Source organism: Antechinus flavipes, chromosome 6 (genome assembly GCF_016432865.1).
Source record: "Antechinus flavipes isolate AdamAnt ecotype Samford, QLD, Australia chromosome 6, AdamAnt_v2, whole genome shotgun sequence".
In the NCBI taxonomy this organism is placed as follows: Eukaryota; Metazoa; Chordata; class Mammalia; order Dasyuromorphia; family Dasyuridae; genus Antechinus; species Antechinus flavipes.
The window spans coordinates 3,378,693-3,391,363 of record NC_067403.1 but is presented as its reverse complement, the minus strand read 5'-3'; the positions used below and the strand labels follow the sequence as shown (position 1 = coordinate 3,391,363).

General features: G+C 43.5%; 1 protein-coding gene across 1 annotated transcript in view; it reads left to right on the top strand.

Moving 5' to 3' along the window:
* The window catches only part of CLNK (cytokine dependent hematopoietic cell linker), a 110,896-nt gene that overhangs the window by 51,279 nt on the left and 46,946 nt on the right, over positions 1-12,671 (top strand). Inside the window, exons 9-11 of the mRNA XM_051965421.1 lie at positions 7,351-7,376; positions 8,010-8,029; positions 9,222-9,332. Of these exons, the coding sequence (XP_051821381.1) occupies positions 7,351-7,376; positions 8,010-8,029; positions 9,222-9,332 (157 nt within the window). The remainder of the gene's footprint in view (positions 1-7,350; positions 7,377-8,009; positions 8,030-9,221; positions 9,333-12,671) is intronic.

Genomic DNA, 12,671 nt, shown 5'->3' with positions numbered 1-12,671 from the left:
GAGCAAAGAGTAAAATGGTCACAGAGGTGGGGGTGGAAGGGAGAGTGGCAGCCTAAGGAAGCTTTACTAGCCAAAGCAAGAACTTTCTATTTGATGCTGGAGATAGCAGGGAGTCACTGGGGCATATTGCTGGGAAGGAAGGGAAGGGAGGGGAGACTTGGTTTTAGGAAGATCGCTTGGGGGTGGTAGTTGGAGGCTATCTAAGTAGATCAGCCAGAAAGCTATTGAAGAAGCCCAGATGCGCCTTGAACTGGAAGAGGTGACATAAAAGAGTCTCTGTAAAAGAGAAGCAACAAGTCTTAGCAACAGAACGGAATGAGCAGCTACGGAGAGTGAAGAAATGGGGCACCTCCTAGATTGGGAGCCCCGGGACACCTAAAGAGGCTGAGAAGAGGCCAGGTCTTGGGTAGATTGCACTGAAGAACTCTTCTATAAGTTCAATTTGGAGATATCCAATAGGGATTTGGAAAAGGGAGGCTGGTGGTCAGGAGAGAGGTTAGGGCTGGATAAATAGCTCTGAGAATCCTCCACAGAGTAGGTCAGGATGCCTGAGGGCTGATGAGATCACCTGAGGGATAAGAGAAGAGGACCTAAAATAGAAACCTGGAGAAACCTACAGCGGAGGGTATCTAGGGGTTCGTTTATTCTAAACCCACGTGGAAACTGAGATGTTTGGGGTACAGTGAAGATTTGAACTCAGACCCCTTGGTCCCAGATCCAGTATCGTTTCACCTATTGCACATTGCCTCCTATTCCTTCCTGAAAATAGTTTTGAAGGGCAGAATGTAAGTCTGATGATTTTCTTTTTACAAAAGAATAAACTGAAGTTGAGAAGTCAAATAAAACTGACCAAAAGGCAGGCACAGGCCCAGTCAGTGCTAGAGTCCGGATTCGATTTCATGTTGTCCCAAACTGCATCTTTTCTACAAAGGCCATTTCTCAATTTCCAAGTAAGATCCAAGAATAGAAAGGTGATATCAAAAAGATGAGACAGGAGGGAGATGAAAATTAATCAGAACATTCCCCATTTATAGGATCATACGCAATGCCTGGAAAATGCTAAGATGATTTATACACTCATTACAAAATACCATATTTTTGATGCAAATACATTCTCAGATAATTCATTCATTCTCACCAAATGTCATGGGAAAAGAAAACATATTGGTGGATTTCACTAATGGCAGACTTTTGCAGTGATATTTGTCATTAAGTTGAGCACTTAGGTTTATGTTAATGTCTTTTTCATGCTATTTTTTCATTATATTTTGACATTATCTAGGGTTGCATCAACTTTTAGAATTTCTCGTGTCTTTACTTGTGGAGTGTTGTACAGAAATCAGCTTTCTGCATACTGATGGAATAAAAACTTCCCCTTCCCAAAGTGTCCATTCTGGGACATTCAGTGATCAGCTAAGATTAGTCCCTAGGATACAAGCAGAGAGCTTCATTTTCAGAAAGGGATATCACTAGTGCCCAATGATCCCTGATTCAGTAGGTGCTGACACTGATGGGAAGAACAAGGCAAAAAAAATTTTTTCCCTAGGCCTGTGTTTTAACAAAAAAACATAAAACTAAAGGCACTTTCCATCGAGATGACAAGAATGTCTGACACAAAAATGAATTTGCAAAAGGGGGAAAATGCAATGATCCATTAAAAAACGCAGTGATGAAGTCACGTGCAGGTGACGTCGCAGAGAAAAACTAAGTTCTTAAGACATAAAACAGCCATCTATTCCTTCCCATAAAGAAGATTCAGCATGGAATTATGGGATTCCAAAACCACAGGGACCTTGGAGCATGGAGAGATCCTAGAATATCCGATATCGGAGGGCCCTTAGCACACAGAAGCAGAGAAGACAGATGCTTGCTGTTATATGGCACCTGACAACTGTCATGGGCTGGTGCCGCCGGCCCTTTGTCCTTGAGGACCCAGAGGAGAGGAGTAAGGACTGAACTTGGGGTTTCGATGGTACGGGCAGAATACCTTCCACTAGGAACAGGCAAAGGGCCCAGGAGCCTGTGACGTGGCCACAAGCACAAGGGGAATTCATGCATAATGTACGGCACACATGCACACATGTGCGTACACACACATGCCAGGAACTCAAAGGGAATACAGATTCCAATAACCTCATGCTATCAGTCTCTGGAACACTTCATAGTCCCCATGATCAAACTCTTTTTTGCCAAATCGCAAAAGCCAAAACTTTCTGTCAGGAGATTTAAAGTCCCTGGGTGGAGGGCAGGAAAGGAAAGAAAGGAGCAGGGGCCCCAGAAGTTCCGAAGAACACTGGACTTTTTAGCAATTCACAATTGACTTCGTTTTATCCGAATCTCTTGGGCTGAAGTTCATTGAGCCATTTCCTCCGGGAGGGATGTTCCACTCTTGTGACTATTGATCATGATTGTTTTTAGGACCAGTTTAAGTCAAGCTCAGGCTAGATGAGGGCCCCAGCCCATCCCTGGGTAAATCTGTCGAATGTGGGCGGACTTTACGAGCACATGTTACACATCTGTAACAAACGTGGGTGCACATATACATGCGTGTGCTCAGACATGTGCAGTACGGCATACTATTATATGCTATTGCCATTATATATGATTATTAGCATTCTATATGATTACTCCTATTATTACAAGTTGTTCCTGTAAATAATCCTGCGAGATATTTGTCCCCATTTTAGAGATTAGAAACTGACAGCCTGAGAAGTTCAGAACCTTAGCTATTTACCTTGAGGGAGGCCCCCATTGCCCTTTCATCTTGCTGGAGGAGAATTCTGAACGTTTCATTTTCACTCTTAGGCTAAAGCTTCCATCCAATTTCTGATATCACTCAATTCCCAATTCATGAAACAGCACAGACACCCGAGTCAGGTCAAATGATCTGGCTTCAGATCCTCTCTAGCTTATGTTATTTTAGGCAAATCGTGATTTGAGCTCGGTTTCCCTAACTGTAGGGTGAGAGATCAGACTAAATCATCCCAAACTTAGTCCTCCCCTCTTTATCACTCGCTGGCCGGCAGAAACCCCTTTTCAGTTTTTCCATTCTCTCATCTCTCAGACGAAGTCCTTGCTTGAAGGGGTTTCCGTATCAGGCCTCATCAACTGCACAGAAAATTCCGTCCCTAGAACTTCTCATCATTTGGTCCCATCCATAATTAATCACAGAGATGGAAAGTCTTAATATTTAATTTCTGTCTAGCATCACTACGTTACGGCTGCGATAGGCCCAAATTGTTAACATACTGTAATTACTCCACTTTATTTTCCAGAAACTGACCCTCTTGTGTCCCCATAGCCGTGAGGTCTCCCCGATTCACTATTGCCCACTCCTTTATCTGCGAGGGAATTTAAAGCATTGATGGAAGACCAAGAATGACGCTCACGAGTTACCTGCCCTGGGTTTAGCAGCTTCTTCCCACTGAAGCTGTGGGGGCGCTGGGTGCTGTAACTTCCAGTCTTCTTGGGGTACCTGCTCTAAATTCAAGAGTTTGGATACGATAACATCCCACATTCCAGGTTCTATGTTCAGGTCTTTTTCCACATCCAACATCCCATGTTGTGTTCTAGATCCTGCCTCCATCCCACATTCTATGTTCTAGGTCCCTCCCACACCACCTTTTGTGTTCTAGGTCCCTCTCACACTCCACATTCTGTAGTCCCTTCCAACCCCACATTCCAGATTCTGTGTTCTAAGTCTTTCCACATCCAATATCCCACATTCTGTGTTCTAGATCCCTCCCACACCCCACATTCCAGGTTCTAGGTTCTAGGTTTTTTCCAGCTGTACCCTTCTAAGATACTTTTAAAGCACTCCGCACTTGAAGGCTGGCTGACATATGTGGCTCCATCACCAGTTCTAAACTACATGATGGCTTTAAATGTTGGAGCTGGTCCCAAGAGCATCAAGTTCACCTCCTTCCCCCCAGCTCAAGTCTTACTGGGAAAGCGAAAGGGCAAGATGAACGAAGCCCCCAAAGGTTAATTGTCTAATAGCAAAGTCTGGTCTCCAGGACTCCTGACACTTCCCCCTGCCCCGCTCCCGCCTTCGGGCTCCATCAGCTAGCAAAGGTGGACGGAATGGTTCCCCCTTCTCTTCCTCCCCCTCCCCCGGCCTCGTATGTTCGTGCTTTGACTCGGGCAAACACAAAGGTGGCTGTAACATGGACCCTGGCTCGGGGTTTTTGTAACGGTTCAGCCCTGTCCGACCCCCGGGACCCCGTTCTCTCGGCCACGATCCGCGGTGGTTCCTTCTGCAGCTCATTTTACAGATGAGGAAACTGAGGCAGGCGCTCAGAGACGCGCGGGAGCTTCTCCGGATGAAGGGCCGCCTCCGGCCTTTCTTGGGACAGCCAGCACCTGGCACAGTCCCTAAGTGCCCACGGACCGATGGATCACGAGATCTCTGTGCTGGAAGCGGGGAAGGGGACGAAGAGAAATGTTTTCCAGTGAAGGCGCCGGCCCCGCGTGACGAAGGAGACCGTGTCCAGAGAGCGGGGCTCGCCCCGGGAAGGGGCGGCCATTGGGGAAGGACGCCGGGGACAAGGGCTGGAGGAGAAAAGGACATTTTCTAACGCAAAAATCAATCAATCATCAATGAGGAGAAGAAGGGGCTGCCCGGGGGGCAGGGAGAGGCGCGGTTCCGGCCCTCAGCGGTCGGGTTTGGGGGGGGGGGGGTCTCTGGGAGAGGCTTCTCGGGCTCTGTCAGCCCCGATCTGGGTTTCACTCTGGCCCTGCTGGGGAGCAGCCCACGCTCGCAGGCCCACCTACGTCACGCACCACGTGAGCGGCAGCCGGTCTGACACCAATGGGCTCGGGAACAGGGGAGCGGGCCCGCCCACGGAAAATCCCCCGCCGGGGGCCTGCTCACTGCGCGCCGAAGCCCTTTCGGCCACCAGGTGGCGCAAAGGCGACCCCCGGAGACAAAGCCCCGAAGCCTCCTTAGCCCACGCGGCCTTCCCAGCGTTTCAGAGCACAGCACACAAACCGGGATTTCAGTCATAAATGCGGGGAGGCTGCCAGGGAAGGGCAGGGGTTACAGGAAAAAGCTCTGTCTCGGCTGCAGAAGCTGGCGCCAGTTACTCTGAATGCACCTTTTTCATTCTTTTATAAAAGAGCTACTTGGAAGAGCAACCTAAGCAAGCAGCTGCTGTAGCGCTTGTGCCGCCAGCCTTGTCCTTTCCCCGGGAAAGGAGCGAGCCCCTTCCCAGTCCGCTCTCGCTGGCCTTGGACGGCCGGGAGCCAGCCGTCGCTACCTTGTTACCCGATTCCCTTTCACCCACTTGTCGGTCTGCAAGTCACATCAGTCTCCCTTCGGTTCCTAAAGCCACTTTTGCTCCCGTGTGTGCTGGCCCGGACTCCCGGCTCTTCCCTCTTCCTGGAGGAGGCTCAGGGGCCCGTCTGAGGCTCCGAGTGGGTGGGGGGCACCCGGGGCCATGGAGCGGCAAAGCCGCGAGAGAGGGGCTGCTGTTGGGTCAGAAGCAATGAGCCTCGGGGAACAGGTGAAGAACTATGATTGCAAACGTTTATAACAGTGTGATCCTTCATTTCTCTATTCTCATCCCTTCCCTGGCTCTCTAGTACCTACAAAATAAAATTAAAATTTCTTGACATGGCCTAATGGTCCGGCTTTATTTCCAACACCCTTTCCCCCATATTCTACAGTTAGCCAAAACGAGCTACTTGCCCTGTTACCTTCTGCCTCCTTACCATCTTTATAGCGTGTCTCTTTCCACCATTTTTGGTGAAGTTCTCCAATCATAACTCGCCTTTCCATGGGCTTACAGTTTACAAAGTATTTCAAATAGGATCTTTTTTGTTCCTCCTGACATCCCTGAGAAGTAGGCGTCATCATCACCCTATTTTAGACATGGGAAGACTGAGATTGCAGGGCTGATCCTTCTGGTGGACGTGATCACCCCTGGGTAGGACACAGCAATCTGCACTCTTCCCATGCTCTCCTTACGCTAACTGGAGTGGTCTTGTGTGAGAAGGACACTCACTCTTCTGGATTGGGTGCTCGGATATGTTCCCTGTAGCCAAGAGCCCATCACTAGACATCTCCAAGCCTCCAAAATAACGCTAATCATCTTTCACTCTTGTTATAAAGGAACTGAAGTGTGAAGAACAGTACACAAGTCCTTTATCGTTATTGTGCGCCTAGTTATCCTCGCAAGTATTTCATGACCTGTCCTGGACTTCGCGGGAAATCTTCAAGCAAGGGCTGGATGCTCACGATGGGTTATAGTGTAGCGGGAAGCTTCTGATATTACTAGATCCAGAGAGCTGCTAAAGTCCCTTCCGATCCGGAGGAGGCAAGGTGCATCTGACCCTTGAACCTTCCCCAAGGTTGGAGCAGAGTTCCACTCAGAGAAAAGATTAAACCATTGTTGGGCTGAATGTGACCACACAAGCCACTTGTAGCCAGACCGGGACAAGAAGAGCTCAAGTCTCCTGGAATCTAATACAGAGATTTTTTTCCCACTGAACCACATATTACCAAGAAGAATAACTTTTATCAAAAAATACAGAAAGCAGGACAATGTAAAAAGAAACATTTTAAATTTATCATGTTCTTTTTTTCAAAAGCAAGTTGTTTATCAGTGACATCAGACTCAAATAGAAACTCATCTCTGAGTTATTGACTTATTGACTTAGATAATCACAAATTAACATCTATGTTGTATTTTCTTACTTTAAATTAAATTTTAATTGGGCTCTAGTCTCCCTGAGAAGTTCTACTGGCCTAAAGTTTATTGTCATAAAAAAAAGATTCTCAGTTTCATATGCAAACTTTTTCTGTTTTACTTTGTCTATGGAAATATGCCTTTTGTGTATTAAGGTAAAAAGAGCTTTTTTAAAGAAAAAGGAATGAATTTTATTGCTTCTTATTCTCTTAAAATCCTCATTACTTTTTGTTAATTATTAAGCATTTATATATATGTGACTTACACATATTGGCAGTGATGGCAGCATTTAAATTCACGTTTTCTAATTCTAGGACTCTCAATTATAACAGGCTTCACCTGTTTGAACCACAAAAACTAAGGGAATCATAAATTGAGTGCCAAGAAAAGATGTTAGAGGTCACCTAGCCCAGCTCATTCATTCTACAGAAAAGAAAATTGAGAGCCTGAGGTGGGCAGTGACTTTGCCGATCCCAAGTTCTGAGTACAGAGTAAGGATCGGGATGCCTGCGCTCCGGCTTTGGGTCCAGCAGGACCCACTGCCCCTAAGAGAGCCCTCCACCTTCTCTCCAGGCACAGAACATGATGATACCCCCAGGGACGAATGACTCGCTATTATATTGCCAGCGTTTCAATGGTGTGTTCTGTTGCTCTTTTTCAGGAGAGAGGGAAGCCAGAGGAATCCAGGTAAGCAGAAGCGTTGCCAGTGAGGAGCAGATGCCCTTCCACTTGGCAACAAGGATGGGAGGCTAAATGCCCATTGCTGAGCTTTGAGGAAATTCTGTTTGCTAGATTTACATGACTCGGACAGTGGGGAGAAAGCATAGGAATTGGCATTCCAAGAACAGGCTGTGAATCTTAGCTGTGACTGATGTTTACTCTTCTGTGAGCAGAAGCAAATTACTGTCTTCTGTCTGAGCCTCAGTTTCCCCATCTGTAAGATGGAGATAATAATCTTTAAACTGCCTGCCTTGATTCAATTACATAAAGTAAATCAAGCAAATTATCATGTGGGGATATAATGACAAGTGAGAGTCCCTATCCCCAAGCAGCTTATATTCTCCTGAGGGGAAATAATATGCCCAAAGATAAGTAAAATCACACTCACACACACACACACACACACACACACACACACACTTACTTTGAGAAAAGATAATTACTTGGGGTTGGGAGAGAGTACTTGCCACTTCACAGAGCTCTTCTGAGGGAACTGCTTTGTAAATCTTAAGATTCTTGTATTTGTCTATTATAAAATGTAGACACAATTAGATTGTCACTACTCCCATTTATACTATTTGCTATTTCTTTTTTTTCTAGAATCCTTTGCCACCTCCTCGGTAAGACTCTCAAAATATATTTGTTTTTTCATGAAAACACTTCTCCTTCTCTTGATAACTCAGATTTTAGAGGTTACAGAGTTAGACTTAGTTAAGATCCTATAACTAAAATTTTGACTAAGGAAATCAGCCCAGGGAGAGGGAAGCTCTTCAGAAATGGAATTCTGACAACATCCAGGGAACCAATTCTGATAAGGAATAAAAGGGGCCAATTGTCTAAAGAGACAAATATGGAAGCCGGGGAACTCACCAACCAGTTTACAAAACAGAAGGCGTGTTCATGGGATAGAAGTAAAAGAAGATGAAAGAGGAAGGATACAATAGTATGGTCTTGTAGGAAGAATCAGGACGGAAAGAATTGTGTTTAATGCAATTCCAATCACAATTCCAAAGGACCAATAAGGAAGCATTCTACTCATCTCCTAACACAGAGCTGATGGCTTCAAATTGCAGAATGGGACAAACATTTTTTAACATAACATATATAGAAATTTTGCTACAAGGTTTTTTCTTTTCTTTTTCTTAGTGAGGTAATTGAAAACAATGGGAGAAGGAAGGAAGGAAGGAAAGAGAGAGAGAAAGAGAAGAAAAGAAGGGAGAAGGAAAGGAAAAAGGAGAGAGGGAAGAAGGAAGGAAGGAAGGAAAAAAGGAAGGAAGGAAGGAAGAGAGGGAGGAAGGGAGGGAGGGAAGGAAAGATGAAAGAGAATTTTACAAGTATTTTTACATACACAGAATGAAATAGATTAGAATAAAAGTTAGACAAGCTAAACACCCTTGAATGTCTTATGTTGAATTGATTATATTCTTAAAAGGGAAAGCAAGCTGTACATAATAGAGATTTACAATGCCATGGACAATCTGCTTTTTCTGTTATATTTGGCATGGGCTTGCTAACCTTACATTTTAAAGAAAATAAAAGAAAGAATAAGGTCATAAGAATGAGCCTGAGGTTTTCAAAGAAAGTTAACAACAACAACAACAACACAAAGGGGATGTGGAATGAACTTTCAACTGGTGAGGGTGGAAAGCCATAAATCTCCAAAGTCCATAATCCTCTTGACATTTCTTCATGGCTGTGAAAGAGCAACTGATGCTGGTGTGGAGAGTCTCGTTTCCTATCTTGTAAGAGCTATTTCTTTAAAAATCTTGCAATCTTCCAAATTAATTTTGTTTTGTTTCTCTATAATGACAGGCCTCCAAATACCCTTCCAAAGAAATATCGACCCCTTCCTCCTGAACCAGAAAACAGTCGAGTCATTCTAAACCAAAGAAATGATTTTCTAAAAGACGACAGGATCCCCAGGTAAGTTTTGAGTTGTACACAGCACAGACAATGGTCATTATTGCCTTCTACCTTAAGTTTCAGTTCAACACATCTTTACAAGATTTACAAGAATTGTGACCACTTGAAAAATGATCTTAGGAAAATGTCAACCTAATTCCTTTCCAAAACTAAAGTTTCTGTTAAAAAATACCAAGAAGCATTAATAATAAACACTTAACTAAGAAGACTAATCAACATTTAACTTCCCTGGGCTTTAGTTTTCTCATTTGTAAAATGAGGTGATTGAAAGAGAAGATTCAATCCAAAAGACTTCCTTGAACATCTATTAGGTACAAGGCACTGTGCCCCACATTGAAAAGAGTGATTCATACTCTGTGTTCTCTGAAGTCCTTCCAAACTCTCTGTGATTCCTATTCACATTTAAATAACTACAGTTTACAAAGTAATTTCCTATGAGGTGACCAGGTCAAAGATATTTATTCCCACTTGTCAGATGAGGGTGTTGAGTGATTTGCCTACAGTAAAAAAAAAAAAAAAAAAGAACCAGAATTCACACCCAGATTTCTTTTCTTGAAAATCCTCTGCTTTGTTCTTGATATCCTATAGCCATCCAAGAAAGAGACATGATCACAGTTTATTCAGCTGGTTCCCTTGAATCGGGAAGCTGCAGTCACAAACTAGAAGGAATTTGTTTTAGGTTTGGTAGACTTTCTAAATTCCCAATCACTAAATCTCAGTAAGTGAAAACATCACGGGAAAACACATTTGTCAAAAATGTTATTGCTCTTTTGACAAAGAGATATTGAAAATCCGGACCTCTAATATTAAATGTCCACAATAGATCGTTTTTCTCATCACTCAAAAAATATTTGTTACCCTGCTGTGGTCAAAAAAATGCAACAAGTCCAAATAGCAGCATCTCCCCAAGAGACTTACAAAAAAGATTTTTAATGAATTTCTTTAGGGTATAGGAATAGCTCCCTTTCTGCTATTTCACCACAGAATATATCTCCAAAGCAATTTAGATTCCCTGGGCCAGCATGACTTGTGGTGACAGGAGCTTTGGACTTGAAGCAGAAGGCCTGAGCCTCTTAGTGGCTTAAATGGAGTCAGTCTTTGACTCTCTCTCGGATTCAGTTTCTAAACCTGCTTTTTAAAAAAGGTTTAGAGTAGATGAACTTTAAGTTCTGTATTTCCATGTTCTAAGACTTTAAAAATGTTCTACGGCTTTGTTCATCCCTTTTTGGAGGGGAGAGGCTGGCAAAGTAGATAGAGTACCAGGCCTGGAGTCAGAGAGACTCATCTTCCTCATTTTCAAATCTGGTCTCAGTGTGAGCCTGGGAAAGTCATCCTGTCTGCCTCAATTTCCTCAATTGAAAAATGAGCAGGAGTAGAGAATGGTAAACTTCTACTTTAGCTTTGCCTAGAAAATCCCAATTGGGGTCACAAAGAATCAGGTACAACACAAGAAGAAACCTGTCTAGTGTGGAGAGTAGAAATACCCTTCATGGAGGCACCAACAAATCAAATGTTCATCCTTTTGGATTCCCAGGCGAAGGTAGCATTGAGGAGTTAGAGGACATAGTTCTGCCATTTGCTCACTCTAAAATCTTACGTAGGACCCTCTCAAAATCTGTTTTTTTATTTCTAAAGTTAAAGGGTCAGACTAAATGTTCTCCTGAGAGGCCTTTCAAGACTAGCTCTAAAATCCTGCAAAGCTTTCGATTGTGAACAAATTACTTTTCTGATTTTCAGTTCCTAATCTTAAGAATAGGAACTATAATACCTGTACAACCCACCTCATGAGTTTATTATGAGGATCCAATGAACAAATGAATGTGGAAATAATTTGTAACCTGAGATGCTAAATAATAGTTATTCTGGAAAGAATATAAATCTCAGCACCAGAAAACTGCTTCAAATCTTGGCTCTATCATTTACTTGCTATGTGATTCTGAAGGCGTCATTTAATCTCACTAGTCTTCAGCCTTCATATTTTTAAAATGGAGCTACTTTAAGGGGTCTGGGGCCCCTTCCATTTGGGAGTTCCCTTCCCCAATGATACAGGCTGCCATTAACAACAACAAGAAGAAGAATACTAACGTTGAAATAGAACTTTAACGTTTATGAAGAACTTTGTACCTGTTTCTTCATTAGATCCTTACAACCACCCTGTTTTATAGGACGATTGCCATCCCCACTTTAGGAATGAAGCGACAGACTGAGCAAGGTTAATCAATTCATCATCCTACAATTCATCAGTATCTGAGACAGAAATCACACCTGCTTCTTCCTGACCCCAAATCCAATCCTGCTGCCCATTCCATCACACATCCATGATTTCCATAAGTTCACAACAATTAGTTCACCCAACTTGCACTCAAGGACTCTTGACGTCCCAATGCCAGTGCCTACTCATCATCGCGTCATCTTGTCTGGTCAATGACATCCTTATCTCACTTCTATGCAATTCCTTATTTACAAAGTATTACAGACTCATCGCTGGGCGGCTCATTAAAATGAGAGTCATAGTAAAAAAAAATCGCTATAAAGTAACAAATTTTATCCAACATTTACGTAACATGTTAAAGTTTGCAAAGAGCTATATAGATATATCAATATAGATGTAAATATCTGACCCTATAATGATATATTACAACCCCAATTATAATAATATGTCTCAGAGTATTGCAGAAAGGAAAGTTGCTTTGTACAATTTAACTGACTACAGAAACAGGAGCTATGGTTAATTTGACTCTGGGAATGTTGTGTCTTAAGCTAGATCCCTTCTAAGAATATAGAGAATCAGCGATGTTCATTGTTCTCCCCAACTGTAATTATTCTCTTGATTGGGAGTAGCACTGGGTGAGCCATTGGCTTTATTTCTAGGGCTTGACTGTTTAGGTGATATGGATTTAACAGAGACAAGGCTGAGCTGGGAATCAAACATTATAAAAGCAGCTCTGTAACTGACTGATGGGGGAAGGGACCATACATGACCCTAATCTCTTGAATCTCAATTTCCTGATCATTAAATTGGGAATATTCCATCCATCTCAGAGGGCTCAGAAGGATTAAACATGCATGGGCTTTCTAAACTACGAAACTCATGTAAAGGATCACACGCTGGCCCTACATTTTGATGATGGTAGCTGAGAAAAAAAGCAGGTCCTGGTCCCTCATTAAGCAGGCCTGCCAAGTGCTAAATGCAGATCACAGAGGATCAAAAGGCCCCTTAGAGCCGCTCCATGGGCAGCATCTTTGATCTCAGCTCCCAAGCCCACATAGGCCTTCCAATCTGTGCTGCCTTCACTTGAGCCTTTCCCTCCTGGTTGGGGGGGGAGGGGGAGGGGATAT